The 15,611-nt window shown below is 43.2% G+C and overlaps 1 protein-coding gene across 1 annotated transcript in view; it reads right to left on the reverse strand.

Moving 5' to 3' along the window:
• Window positions 1-8,568, reverse strand: part of GPATCH1 (G-patch domain containing 1) — a 21,018-nt gene extending 12,450 nt beyond the window's left edge. The window contains 9 exon segments of the mRNA XM_029285180.1: window positions 860-939; window positions 1,046-1,193; window positions 1,867-2,106; window positions 3,417-3,472; window positions 4,064-4,161; window positions 5,699-5,859; window positions 6,226-6,311; window positions 7,048-7,182; window positions 8,493-8,568. Of these exon segments, the coding sequence (XP_029141013.1) occupies window positions 860-939; window positions 1,046-1,193; window positions 1,867-2,106; window positions 3,417-3,472; window positions 4,064-4,161; window positions 5,699-5,859; window positions 6,226-6,311; window positions 7,048-7,182; window positions 8,493-8,568 (1,080 nt within the window).
• Window positions 8,569-15,611: the final 7,043 nt, after the last annotated feature.

Raw genomic sequence — 15,611 nt, forward strand, 5'->3', positions numbered from 1 at the left:
AGGAAACCCTATACCATTTCAGACAAATGGCTGTCCAGTCTCTTCTTAAAAACTTCCAGTGTTGGAGCATTCACCGCTTCTGGAGGCAGGTTGTTCCACTGGTTAATTGTTCTAACTGTCAGGAAGTTTCTCCTTAGTTCTAGGTTGCTTCTCTCCTTGATAAGTTTCCATCTGTTGCTTCTTGTCCAGCCTTCAGGCACTTTGGAGAATAGCTTGACTCCCTCTTCTTTGGGGCAGCCCCTAAGATACTGGAACACTGCTATCATGTCCCCCCTCGTCCTTCTCTTCGTTAAACTAGACATACCCACTTCCAGCAACCGAACAATCTTTCAGGTTGGGAAAGACTAATATAAACCAATAACTGATATCAAACCAATTGTTCCCTGTTCTTTTTAAAATATTGGTACCATTTGTTGCAGATTTCTAGTAGCTATCAAGCTTGAAATCCAATCTCCTCACGTCACCAGTTGCCTCCCATTGCCCCCAACACATTCGCTGTCATATTTTGACTGTTTTGCCAATCTTAACAAGAAGTATCATAATCTTATGCATTGCCAAATGATCGCCACAGCAGACTTTATTAGCAAAACACGGCCGATGGCAGATTTGATTTGAAAAAAATTCCTCGATATTCCAAAGATCAGGTTAGGGCCGTGAAAGTTGATATTCTCCTTGTTTCATTTTGGAGTAGAATGAATGAAAATAAAACGGCAGTGACAAATCACTGTCACCATCACCTGTTATAAAAATCTAGTACATTTCAAATGACAAGCAGATTGAAGAATCAACTTTATATTCTTGGAGGTCTCCGTACATGTATTGGTAGATATATTATAGACAGAAAAACAAGTTGACTAACCTTGGCAGGAGACGCTGACTTAGACGCCAAGTAGAAGCCATCCAGAATTTTTCCAAAATACTTCTTTTCTTTCTCCCTACCTATAAAATAATAGACAAATTCGTTAGCGCTTTCAAAATAAACCAATCAGGTGGCACTTCCTGAAAAGGCTAGACCAATAACAAAATATTCAAGAGGCTTCTAGACTTGGCTTACTTTTATAAGGCCTGGGGGCTGTCCAGCCATATAGCCCGTCTCCCGGCTCTTCATCTTTCAGAACACTGTCATATTTGGAAAAGGATTCGACTGCATAAATATCTTCATCTTCCTCTTCCAAAGCACCAACCCCAAAGGCCTAAAAGAAGCAGCAGAGCATACAGTTAGATTTGTCTTCACTATTTTAATAGACTAATAACTGTACAGGTAGTCCTCGATTTTCAACAGTGACTGTTCAAAGTTACAGCAGCGCTCAGAAAAGGGACTTATGACTGTTTTTCACACTTAGGGCCGTTGCAGCATGCCCCGTGGCCAAATAATTGAAATTCAGACGCTTGGCAACTGACTCCTATTTATGACGGTTGCAATGTCCCGGGGTCATGTGATCCCCTTCTGTCTGTGCTCTTCTGACAAGCAGTCAATGGGGAAGCCGGATTCGCTTAACAACCGGGTTACTAACTTAACAACTGCAGGGATTTGCTTAAGAATTGTGGCGAGAAAGGTCGTAAAATGGGGCAAAACTCACCCAACATTTGTCTTGCTTAGCAACAGAAAAAATTGGGCTCAATTGTGGTCATAAGTCAACGACTACCTGTATTTGCAAAAGGTCTGCATCCGGCTGAAGGAGGAAAAGGGCCAATTTGCGTAAACTGGCTGTCATAAAGGAGTTCCCAACTTGCCCCCATAGCAGACTGTATTTATGTGTGAATAAATCATAATCCTTCTGAAGTATACATTAGAGGTTTTAGGAGATTTTTGCCTGCTCATTTCTCAAAGCCTAGTCCAAAAATTTAACCTGTGTAGTATTTTACCTGTCCTGTAATGCCCAGTTTTCGTCCTTTACTATGCCGTACATCACCAAGACGGCTTAAGTCTTCAGAACCGAGGCTAAAAACATTTAAAGATTCCTCTGAAGTGCCAAATAAAGCTTTGCTAGGATCCAGCCCTTTGTAACCCAGTCCGTGGACGTTTTCTTTTGGAGTCAGATCTACCGGCATCACGTCTTTGGGAGCAAAGGTCACATTTTCCGGCTGATATTCATCCTCTTCTTCCTTTATGAAATAAATATATGTTATTTAGAATGAAGTGGTAAGTTGGCAAAATTTTAAGCCCGTTTCTTCCCCACTGGCAATTCTTTGAAGCGGTGCGTGTTGATAATTCTAAGGAGCAGCAATCCATGGACTTTGTTATGTCCTAGAAAGAGGGGGGTCACGTTGTTCACCAAAGCACCAGAGGGAAGGACGAGAAACAATGGTTGGAAACTGATCAGAGAGCGAAGCAACCTGGAATTAAGGAGAAACTTCCTAACAGTGAGGACAATTAACCAGTGGAACTGCTTGCCTCCAGAAATCGTGGGCATTCCATCACTGGAGGTTTTTAAGAAGAGGCTAGACAGTCACTTGTCTGAGATGGTATAGATTCTCCTGGTTGAGCAGGAGCAGGAGGCTGGACTAGAAGACCTCCAAGGTCCCTTCCAACTCCTATCCTCCAAGGTCCCTCCTATCCTATCCTATTTCTATTCTATTCTATTTTACGTTGTTTCAGATTCTAACAAAACAACAATTAAAAGAGAAAAGATCAGAGAGTTTTATTCTACTTTTTCTGCTTCCTCCGCAAAGCAGTATTTTACAGCTAGTCCTTGATTAGTGACTGTGATTGGTTCCAATAAAATCGTGTCACAGTGGAATTGCTGGTTGCTGACATCTCATCCCAATAATGTTCTCTCCCACAGTGTCCTGTGCCTGACCCAATGTTTTTCTTCCTGTTTTTTGGCTCCTTGTAGGGTAGATAGACTGCCTAAACAAGCCATCTCTTTCTGAGCTGTTTTGCTAACTCAGTGCTTCCCTACAAAGTGCTAGATGCCTTAATAAGCTCAGCCCTGTGACCAGAACTTCTGCCAACTGCTGCCTGAAACTGACCAGACTGTAATCCGTTTCTCACTGAAGGTTATTTTGTTGTTATTGTTGTAAATGTAGGTATTGGTCCCAAAATTATTTTTTCATCCCTGTCGTATTTCCCATTGTCACTATCAACAGCAATTAATAAACAAGAACTATTTTTTATGCCTCGCCACTTTATTTATAGAGTCATTGTCTGCATGTAAATAATGTACATGAAAATTGTCCAGGGCACAGAATCATTTATATTAAAGGCTTTCGTGATGTTACCGATGCCTTCGCAGAAAAGACAGTACAAGACAAGGGCCAATGTTTCTCCACTTATTGAAAATTGCAAGGCATTAAGATAAAAGAATCATTGTAATATTCATTATTATAGCCGCAAACAGTTGGTATTTATTGAATAATTCCAATTCCATTTAAAAAAAAAGTGTTAAAATTTACAACAAATGCCTTACAATTACCTCTGACTCTTCGGATCCTGGAGGCAAAGCGCAGCCATATATCTTTACTCCGGGCTCTGCAAACCAAACAGTGATAATCACGATTAAAATGCTGGATTTTTTTTCATTTCTTTCATTCAAGTAAGAAACAGGTCGTGCTGCTACGATCCCACTAAATTCAAAGTCACTTAAATTACTGCAGTATATGAGTAACAAATTGTACAACAGCAGACTACTGATCAGTTATACAAAAAATTGGAATAGATGCATCAAAACTATGTATTTAGGCAGCCATATCTTAAATGTGAAGACAGGAACAAGCATTTTGCATTATTGTGCTTCTCCCCTTATAGCAGAAGCAAAGAGATTAGGGAACTTTTTAGTAACCCTAATTTCACAATTGGCCCAAACCAGGAAACAATATTTATCTGTTTTGAAACAAGTCACAATGTTACATAATTGCAAACCACGATTCGACATTCTGACTTATGCCAAAATAACGGTGTTTTCCTAATTGGGACAAAATGGGAAAATACAACTGGCTCTTTGCTTGTTTGTGCTTCAAAGAGAGGCACAAAGGCCTGATCAAGCAGGGACATAATTACCTGAACTAGATAATTCATTTTATTCTGATCTTGCTGCAAAACAAGAGATTCAGAGGCATGTACCAGGTTTTTGCTTCCGCGGCTTCCTCTTTACCCGAGGCCCAACGCCTTGTCCTTCTTTCCAGCCCATTTTCCGCAACAAGTCAATCCCAATTGTTATTCTGGGGGGGGAAATAACGGATAAAGAAGTTATAACTACAGGTGGCCCTTGACTTAACGACCGTAACTGAGTCCAAAATTAGGAACCAGTTGCCAAGCGTCTGAACGTTGATCACGTGAGCATGGGGGAATGCTGCAATGGTCATAAGTGTGAAACGTGGTCATAAGTCAAGGAGAGAAGCAACCTAGAATTAAGGAGAAACTTCCTGACAGTTAGAACAATTAACCAGTGGAACAACCTGCCTCCAGAAGCGGTGAATGCTCCAACACTGTAAGTTTTTAAGAAGAGACTGGACAGCCATTTGTCTGAAATGGTATAGGGTTTCCTGCCTGAGCAGGGGGTTGGACTAGATGACCTCCAAGGTCCCTTCCAACTTTTTATTATTATTATTATTATTATTATTATTATTATTATTATTATTATTATTATTATTATTATTATTATTATTATTATGTTGTTGTTGTTGTTGTTGTTGTTGTTGTTGTTGTTGTTGTTATAAGTTCCTTTTTTCAGGGCCGTTGCAACTTTGAACACTTACTAAGTGAACTGTTGCAAGTTGAGGATTATTTGAATGAACGAACGGACCTTTATTATCAAAGTATAACATGTATACAATGAGATTGGCTGAGCCTCCCTCCGTGCCCCCCCCAACTCACAGTGACTACAAACCCACCAACTTATTACACCCTGTGAGCTAATTGCACAGCACACCGGCTTCACGAGTCTATCATGCATAAAATTATGTCCCGGCTATCCATGACAGCCCATGGATAGAAGCTGATCTTCAGCCTGTTGGTATGCCTGGCTATATTTCTATATCTCCTACCTGATGGTAGGAGAGTAAAGAGGTACCAACCAGGGTATGAGTCATCCCTGAGAATTTTCCTCACTCTACCAAGGCAACGGGCCCTGGCGATGTCATCCAGTGGTGTCAGGGAACAGCCCACGATGCTTTGATGTTTATCTGTACTCAACTAAAATACTTCTATAAACAATGTATTCAGACAACAGTGGAAACACAAACTAAACACAGACTCACCCTCCTGAGATTTGAGAGGTCTCGTTTCTGTTGGCCTTTTGTAAGGCCTTCAAAATTTAGTGTTGTGTCTGAACCTGTGCACTGGGCAGAGCCCGTCCTCTGGCTATGTGGAGGAATTCTAGGAGTTGACATTTGTCTGTCTTAAATTTGCTCGGGTTGAGATATGCTGGATTAGATGACGCCAGCTGCTATGCGTTTTATTTTTATGTGCTTTTTCACATTATACATTTTACATATTTGATTCGGTTGTCTAAAGCCGCCTAGAGTCAGGTCAAAGTGAGCTGGGCAGTTATATAAATCAAATAAATGAATGAATTCTACAAAAGTCCTAGATTTAGCATCAGGAAGACTTGTTTATGGAGGAAAAAAGAAATCCTGCCTGTTTACTTCTGGTAAAAAGGAGTCAAACAGTCCTTCGGGTGTGCCAAAAATCAGAAATAAAACATAAGCAATGCTCCAAAGTAGCAGGTGTTACTTTATTATTTTTCAGTACACTTACTTCGCAGGTATAATGAATTCATCCAATACTGTAGCTCCAGGGATGGGTGCAGCTATTCCTGCTAGCTGTCTGGCCTTCTCCTGGATTTTGTCTTTGCTTTGGGAAGCAAATGCATCTGTAATTGTAATTTCCTTTGGTGCAATCCCATGTTCACTAAGATCCTTTCAGGGAAAATAAGATTGGGGGGGGGAGTGGCGGAATCAGAATATTTTCTTTCCAAGTCCACAAATTCAAAAGTAACTTTGAAACAAAACAGCCAGAGATGCACTTTTTTTTTGTAGAAAAATCACTGTTCTTTATCTAAACAAAGCTATACTGTCTATTAATCGTGCCGTAAGAGATTACGTACAAAACACCAGGCTTATATTTATTTATCACATTTCTATGGTTGCCCATCTCACAGAAGTGGTTCTGGTAGCGTGCAGCAATACATATAACTATATTTATATATCTATTTACCATACATATAGCATCAATATACATAGATATCTGGAATTATATAAATGCAATAATCTGCATCATCATACCTCTTCATCCATAAAATCTTCTGGCCCAAGAACTTTCTGTTCTGTTCTCTTTTGGCGAGAGGATACAAAAGCTGTCGGTGCCCATCCTTAAAAGACAAATGCTTGGCTATAAGATGCGAGTTTATAGCAGAACTGAGAAAGATTAAATTTCCAATTGAAACTACAATTGCTATACCTACTCACTCCGGACTTCTTTCACTGACTACTGAATTACTTTTGAGTGGACTTTTGTGTAGCATTGTACTAATTGCATGACAAGTGATTTTGCATTTGATTTTTCTTAGCTTAGGACGATACGCTGTTATTACTTTAATTTTTAAAAGTCTTTATTTGATCCTCTTGTTCCTTTTGCTAGGTCAAGCATTGCACTAAGAGGCTAACTTGTTTTCATCACATTTCCTGAACATGCCAGTGAGCTGGGATCCCAAATAAATAGCACTGACAAGCTACAATGACTGGCTTGCAAAGTGTACACAAGCTCACACAGCGTGCAAAGTTCAAAATGAAAGTGCTGCATTATGAATCAGCACTATGTGGGGTTTTATCTACAGCAGTCTCTATACTGTTTGACAGTCTAGTCTATGCAGTTTAAACTATTATTAAATTACATAAATAAGATGCATTCTCCTGATTCAGCACTTTTACGATCATTTAGAAGCCACATTGGAGTCACAGTACACATTGAGCCGTGTAACTTCACACAGCGTGTAAAACTGACCAAGATTTTACCATCTTGGACACATTTTTAAAAAATAACCCAACTCAGCCCAGTTTTATGCCAAGAGGAACAAAATAAGTTTTCAGACATAGATCATTACTAACCTTCTTTGGATCCAACAGTGTTAAAGTAGCCAGCTGAAAAACCACCACTGAATGCTCCATGAAATCGTTTATACCGCCCCTTCTCATCTTTGACTGTCTGGTCTTGGAGAGGAACCGGCTTCTTAATGCGCTCACCTGGAAGGAAGGAAGGAAGGAAGGAAGGAAGGAAGGAAGGAAGGAAGGAAGGAAGGAAGGAAGGAAGGAAGGAAGGAAGTTGAATGCAGTTGAATGTTAGAACAGCTTTCACGTCTAAGATGGAACTAGAACTCACCATTTCCTAGTTTCTAAGACGACACTTTCACCACTACACCAAACTGCCTCCAGTCTGCAAAGAGCTTCCAGGCCATCTGGAGCGTCCCCTGCAGCAGACTTTCCCCAACCTGGGGGTCCTCCAATTGCCCCACACTACAACTCCTTGTCCCAGGCAGCAGAGAAGAGGGAGACTGCCTGTGGGCCGGCCGCTGTGGAGGTTGGGAGCTGCGGCCCCAAAAGGAGGCATAGGTGCCAATAGAATAGACAAACAATAAAGCAGTAAGCAATAGCCTAATAATCAAGGAACGACCAAGGAGAAGATCACACTTCTCCAACACTGGTAGGGCAAACTGCTGCCTAGAAAGGTGGAGCAAACCCCACTCCCTCTGGCACTGATGATATTACCTAGTCGGGTAATGAAACGTCTGCAAAAATACAACCAAGTTCAGAAAGCACCAAGGACCCCACAGTCGTCATCCTCTTCCTCCACCACCACCCTTTTTCTCCTCCTCCATCTTTCTCCTTCTCCTCCTCCACAACCTCCCTCTCTTCTAGCACTGATGATGTTACCTAGTTGGGTAATGAGGCATCTGCAAAAATACAACCAGCCTTAGAGAGCATCAAGGACCCCCCCCCCAGTCCTCCTCCTCCTTGCTGCAAGCCCCCCTTCTTCTAGCACTGATGATGTTACCTAGTTGGGTAATGAAACGTCTGCAAAAATACAAACAAGCTCAGAGAGACCCCAAGGACCCCCCCAGTCCTCCTCCTCCTTCCTGCAAGCGCCCCTTCCTTCTAGCACTGATGATGTCACCTAGTTGGGTAATGAAACGTCTGCAAAAATACAACCAGCCTTAGAGAGCATCAAAGACCCCCCAGTCCTCCTCCTCCTCGCTGCAAGCCCCCTTCCTTCTAGCACTGATGATGTCACCTAGTTGGGTAATGAGACGTCTGCAAAAATACAACCAGCCTTAGAGAGCATCAAAGACCCCCCCAGTCCTCCTCCTCCTTCCTGCAAGCGCCCCTTCCTTCTAGCACTGATGATGTCACCTAGTCGGGTAATGAAACGTCTGCAAACAAAAAACCCCAACCAAGCTCAGAGAGACCCCACGAAGGGCACCGGGAGGGAGACAGCCCCCCCTACCTAACAAGGAGAGGCCCAGAGGGAAGGAAGGGGACGGGCTACGCGGACTGACCTTCCTCCAGCAGCTCCAGCGGGGTCCCGACGCTCACCAGCTCCTCGTCCTCCTCCTCGCTACTGCCAGCCGCCATCTTGACAGGCCTCTAAAGGAGGAGGGGCTGGAGGCGGGGCCCGATCGGTCGCCCGCCCCGCCCCCGGAAGGCGCGCGCAGCCCGAGAGGAGGCGTGGCCGTCCAGAAGAAAGGGAGGGAGAAGAGCGCGCCGCGTTTCAGTTGTCTGCGCGTGCGCGCGCTGATCCAGCCTTGCCAAAGGCAGTGATTTTTGCAAAGCGGGTTGCGCGTTTTAACTTGTTGTGTGAACCCCGTCAGTTGGATGCAGGGCTGAACGTACGCGCATGATTCTAAATAGAGCTTTTCTCTTGACCTCAATAAATCCTGATCTGTGTAAAGGAGATTTTCTTCTTGTTGTTGTTTTTTTTGGGGGGGGAAAGGAAAACACAGGAGTTGTAAAACAATGGAATAATATTGTGTGTTAAAGATGAACAATGAAAAAGCAGCTGGCGTGCATGTGTTTGTGTGTCTGTGTGTGTGGGGGGGGAAAAATGTGGTATCTTAAAAAAGATTAGAGGTGTAGCCTAGGAAGTGGAGAGCATCTCAATTTCAGAAGCATTGGAAACTGAACACATCCTTACCTGGTCGGGAGGCGTGGCTAAGCACACCTCCATGGCCATCCGCAGGGCTAACTTGACCAGAAGAGGTCAGTGTGAGTAAAGTGCTGTGCACCTCTGCACACTTTAACTGAGAACAGTGTTTTCAAGCTTGGTAACTTCTAAGATGCTATGGATTTCAACTCCCAGAATTCCCCAGCCAGCATGCGTGGAATTCTGGGAGGTGAAGCCCATGGATCTTAAACTTGCCAAGCTTGAAAAACATGGATCTGGAGAGGTTATTTTTAAAAAAGCTAATGGGTGTGAACACAGCTTTCCTTATGAATCACAGCCCTGGCATCTGCAGGAACTGCTATGATGTCAGAAGAATGACATGCCCGCAGTGACGCCATCATGCGAAAATGTGGTTATGAAATTGACAGTTTCAGGATTTGGGGATGAAAAAAGACAAAAAGTTTGGGGGAAAGCTTAAGATGCTAATGGTTCAATAGAAAAAGGGCAAAGGGCATCATTTTTATTATATTTATTGCGTATTGCATTTTTATTTTCAGATATTTTTAATCCTATCTTTATTATTTTTATAAATAAGTCAAGGCGGTGAACGTATCTAATACGCCTTCATTCAACAGAATGATCAAAGCGTTACACTTACGCGCATTGAATAAACATTATACAATACCTGGATATTCTTTGGCACCTTCACATGTATTTTTTCCCCCTGGGCACATGATGTGCATACTCATACTGTGCAGTCAAATTATTTTTATTTTCTAACAATGCTCTTAAAGCCCCACATAGGCTGCAGAGGTATTTTGGGAAATCAAGATGAAATTCAAGTGCTGTGCCTGGCAGCATGCAAATATCCCTCCCCCCAATGAATAAAACAGGAAAAATTGGGTGAAAGTTATGGGAAGCCAATGATGTCTGATTTGTGAGTTGTTCAGATTGTGCCTTGCAGAAAATCAGGATTGGCTAGAAATTCCTGAATGCATGATTGGCGGAAGATTATCTGGAATTGGAGGCTAAACCAAGATTATTATTTATCCACAGTGCTTGAAATATATCTGTGTGCACACCTGGGTGTTTCTATACCTCTGTGTGGGGTGTTACAATTTGCATTCTGAGTTGTTGCTCTGAAGAATGTGATTGTTATATATAGATTTTATATATAAGACTATCACATTGTGCTCTAATACAGCTGTTCTGAAACTTTTTATGGCTCACGGCCCCCTTCGGAGCATTTTTTACTTCTGGAAGTCACCCACCCAGTCTTAGTCACTGTTAAGGGTATTTATTGTAAAATCTATCCTGTTAAGTTTGGCTGGCTCCCCGTGACCCCTTAAAAATATAATATGGCCTCCTGGGGGGGAGCATACGGACCACATTGAGAACTTCTGATAAGGGTTGGAGTAAATGCGTTCTATGATTCCTTCCAACTCTATGATTTGATCTTTACACTGTTATAAGGATTTTAAATTTTAAAAAGCAATAAAGTATTGATAAAGTTATAGTACAACATTTCTCAAACTTGGCAACATGTGGACTTCAATTCCCAGAATTCCCTAGCCAGCATCATAGCTGGCTGGGGAATTCTAGGAGTTTAAGTCTACCTTCTTTAAAGTTGCCATATCTGAGAAACACTTGATAGCATGTCTTTATCTTTAATCCAATTTCTTTCTGTTTTATTTATGTGCCACTTTTCCATAATAGACTATCGGTGCTACTTAGGTGCTACCATCCAACCAGATGCAGGAAGTATTAAAACACAGCAGCATGTTTAAAAAACTGTGCCCTTCAAAAATTAAGTGATTTAAAAAAATAAGTAATTTAAAATAAGGGATGTTTGTAGTTTTTGCCTTTCTTTAACTCTATCTCAGAGACATCTTTCCTTTTTATTTCTCTTCTGGGTGATGAGTTGCTTTTCAAAAGCACAGGAGAATCATCTCTCTGTCTCTCTCTCTCTCACACACACACACACACACAAACACAAAGAGGACAAAAGTAAAGGAAGAAAATCTCACTGACTCATTCACATTCCTTTTGCGGAATTAGTTGGACATATCCAAGGTATCTGCCTGACCTTTGAAACTTTCGTCGTTTGAATTAATTATATATATTTATTTATTTACATCACACACCCTCTCTGGAGCTTTATAGCTTTATAGCTGAGTTGATTAAACATATCCCATCTCGAAACTCGTTGTTTTTATCCTTGTTTCCCTTTCCTTGTGGGTTTAATGCAGTTATTCAATGTGGAGGAAATAACATTATATGTACAATAATATGGGCATTTTGAAATGGATCAGTTGCATGCAGAGGGAGGACTTCTAATCAAAATACTCCACATTTTAAATTATCAAATGGAACAATATTTGTATTAAAGAAAGCAAAATCAGTTGATCAAAACATAATGCCTTTGGTTTTAAAGGCATGAAGCATTGGAGAAGACACTTCTTATCCATAAAACGGGAACCTCAAACACTATTCTGCTTTCCCATTCATCTGTATCTGTACTGAGTCCTGACAAGAAAAACATGCTAGGTGTTGATAGATTGTTTTGTTGACAATTAACATTATGTTCGTGATATAATTGTCTAATTTAAATCCATATTATGTATTCCAAAACAAGGCCAATCCTTTGGGAAAGCTTCAGCATGGGTTTGAAAGTTCAAAGGTACTCTTTTCTGGGAAGCACCTAATACAGAAAGAACTTTTCACTTTGCCCTGTATTTCAGGCACAATTCATTTTACCACATCGAAAATAGCCGTCTTGAAGTTTCGATAACACATTCCAAACCTGCCACTCCACATATTTGCTGTGTGGTTGTAAAATAATCCACCAGTTATTTTTTTACTTTTACAATATAAGATTTCCATCAGTGAGCAATGCCCACGAACTGGCCATTTTCGTGAATGCCCCAAAAATGCTGTGGGGGAAAAAAAAAATCCACTGCGATTTGTACCAAATCTCTCTTGTTCTTAAAAGAAAAAAAGCATTCTTTCCCCCCAGCCCAGAGCAATTATTCCCAAAGGAGAGAACCCTCCCACCCACACTCACCCCTTGGATGGCAAAAGAGAAACAAGAGGAAGGAAGAAAAAAGAAGAGAAAGAAAATTCCTCTCCAGAACTAAAGACCAAAAAAAAAAAAAAAAGATGTTGAAAGACTCGGGGGACAAAAAGATAAAATTCCACTGGGACATGGTTTCTTGGCAACCAGATCCTTTTCTACAGAGACACATAAAAGATTGAGCTGCGTTAAAGCAAAGACAATGTTTTTTGTTTTTTTTAAAGCTGTATCTCTCTCCTCCTACCATTATTTATTCTAAACAAAGATAAATAACTGACAGAACCAATTGGATAAGGAAACTTAATGTTGGGGCTTAAGAACAACAAAGGCCTGCCTTTTTATGTATTTGCTAGATACTAGCTCTCTGGTGCACTTTGCTGATCCGGCTGAAACCCCTGGGATGTTGGGATAAGCAAGGTTCAGGTCAAACCTAGCCAAACCACAATACAGGTAATCTTTGACTTAGGACCACAATTGGAAAAAGGATTTCCATTGCTAAGCCAGGTGCTTGTTAAGTGAGTCACACAGGATTTTAGGAATTATTTTTTTGTTTTTGCCCTGGTTGTTAAGCGAATCTGCCCTGACTTTGCTTATCCAAAATTGGCTAGCTATTTTGCAGCACCCTGGGATGCTGCAACTGTCATAAATACCCATCGGTTGCCAAGCATCTGAATTTTGATCACATGACCGTAAGGATGCTGTGATGGTCATTAACAATGGAAGACCAATTTTAAGACTCTTTTTCCTGTGCCACTGTAACTTCAAGCAGTTGCAAAACAAATAGTCATAAGTTAAGGACAACGAACAGGGCTATGACATCTAATCATGCTAATGAGCAAAGCCACCCACTCTTGTAAACCACGGGTTTATGCCTACCTGTTTCGTGAATCCCACTTAGTTAAATTAAAGCAAACCAAGGTTTAATACAAAACCAGGGATCCTGCTAAGGGTGCATGGATGGACCTAATCCAAAAGCGGATCCCATTCCCCCCCTTAGCAGGATCGATTGATCCTCTGATCTACTAATGTAGGATGGGCTCTGCCTCTTGATTAGGTGCAAAGGTATGGATCCCGGGCACCGATCTTCCTGGCTAATAAACCCACAGCCTTGGGTCCTTTGACCAGGAGTCTGGGGACAGGGATGGGTGGGAAAAATGCATCCCCAGTTTGGGATGACCCCACCATTTTTAATTCCAGGTTGCTTCTCTCCTTGACGGATGAAAACTAACCAAGGAGAGAAGCAACCTGGAATTAAGGAGAAACTTCCCAGCAACGGTGAGAACAATCAACAGCTTGCCTTCCGAAGTCGTGGGTTCTCCATCACTGGAGATCTTTAAGAAGAGACTGGACAGCTACTTATCTCAAATACTAGGGCCTCCTGCTTGAGCAGGGGGGTTGGACTAGAAGACCTCCACGCTCCCTTCCAGCTCCCTTCTGGTTCTGATTCTTTGCACCGCCCTTGCTGGGAGGGACCGCGGCTGGGATCCAAAAGGCACCAGCCCAAGGAAGCGCTTTTGTGGCTTCCTCCTCCTCCTCTTCTACCTCCTCCTCCTCCTCCTCCTCCTCACCCCGCCCCCCTTTGCGGGTTTCCCAGGTAGAGAGGGAGGAGCGAAGGGCAGCGGGGAGCGGAGCTTGGAGAGCGGCGAGAGCGCACTTGGTGCTGCGCCCGGGTGCCCAAGCGAGGCGAGGGCGAGGGCGCACTGGTGAGTTGGCCACGGAGGCAGCGGGCGCCACCAGCCTCGGCCCCAACCAGCCGCTGGAGATGACGGAGGCGCTGCTGCCCACCGGCTGTCCGGCCTCGGACCAGAGGGGCGCCTGCTATTTCCGCAAGGTGAGCGCAGGGCAGGAGAGGGGGGTCCTTCCTGGCGCGGGACCCCCTTGGTCTCTCGGAAGGGCCGCGAGTGTGCTCTCTCTCTCTCTGTGTGTGTGTGTGTGTGTGTGTGTGTGTGTGGCGGCGGGGGGGGGGCTTTGCTTCCACCCCACCCCCGGCTCGGATTAGTTCTGTTCTCATCTCATCCTGTTGGCGTTGGACTTTTTTTTCAAACCAAACCAAAACAACAACAAAAACCCAACTTGCGTTACAGGTATTTTCCCCCGCCGATTCGCAGCCTCGTTTAATGTGAAGTTGCACGAAAAAGGCAGAGGGGAGTGGGGAGTGGGCTGAACTGGAGCTTTGCTTTCCGAGGGGGCTCGGCGGAGAGGCCGAGAGAGAGAGAAAAGCCTTACCCATCCCGCCCCCTCCAGCCACCTCCCTTCTTGGCGAAGTGAACCTCTCGCCAAAACGAAAAAAAAAGTTCCGCGTTTTTCTCCCCCTTTGTAAACTGTGAAATGAGTGTAAATTCTGCTTGGTGGTTGAAAATCGAATTGGGGGTGGGGGGTGGCTGGGGGAGACCCTGACTCCCACCCAGCAATGCCCTTGGCTCTTTGTCTGTCTGCTTCTTGCACCCCCCCCCCCAGGCTGCCAACTGCATGCTCTGGGGTACATTTATGGATGAGAAATAGGCGCAACGCCTTGGCATCTCTTTCCGGGTGATGATAAACGGGCCACTAAGGCAGAGTGGCATCTGGGCTAGGTAGACTTTGTTGGAAGAAACTGAAGCCTTCTCTTGCCTGGTGCCATGCCTGTGACTTCTATGGGAAATGGGGAATGGGTGGGTTTTGGCTTTCTGTGAGACCACCTCATTGATGCCTTCCTGCCTTGATCAGAGAATTTAATGCGAAACCGGATCCTCTGATTAATCAGCTTCTTGTTCAAGGTACAGTGTTGAATGAACTCAGAAACCTGCCTTGAATGAATTCACAAAATTAATTCTATAACCCAACAGTGAATATTGACAGTTGATTCTCTGGCCAACAGTTAGTATTTTATGAAACTCTGCTGGGAATCTAGTAGGCAAAAGAAAAAAGAAAAAAAAAGCCTGGCCTAATTTTATGCTGTTTTACTTAAATTCTTGCTAGATTGACTCAGGAACTCAGTCTCAGAGATGTACCTGTGGGTTGAATCCATAAGGGAGGATTACCTGTTTGGTTAATATCTACCAAAGGGAAAGAGGTTATTTCAATAAAGTTCATTAGCTTCCCTTAATTTCTGCTGGGGTAGGATTGGGCTTTGATGTCCCAGGAACCTGTTGTTGCACGTGACAAAGGCCAGCAGGAAATAAACAAACAATTCAATTTTCTGAAATTGGATTGATAATATTCACTGAGCGTGAATAAGGTGAACCGTTTTTGCCTTTGCACATGTGACCCGCTCCCTCCTCCAATTGAGGGGAGGGGGGGATCCCCTGGAGGGGAGGGCCGAGGACTTTGCGCAATATCTGCATGACAAAGTCGCGCGGATCCGGGAAGGCTTGGACTCTGACTGGTTGGCCCAGGGGGAGGAGACGGAAGCAGGTCTTGAGACGGTTATATGGGAGGAGTTTGACTCTGTTGCTCCCGAGG

Source organism: Protobothrops mucrosquamatus, unplaced genomic scaffold (genome assembly GCF_001527695.2).
Source record: "Protobothrops mucrosquamatus isolate PMUCROS unplaced genomic scaffold, P.Mucros_1.0 scaffold1379, whole genome shotgun sequence".
NCBI lineage: Eukaryota > Metazoa > Chordata > Lepidosauria > Squamata > Viperidae > Protobothrops > Protobothrops mucrosquamatus.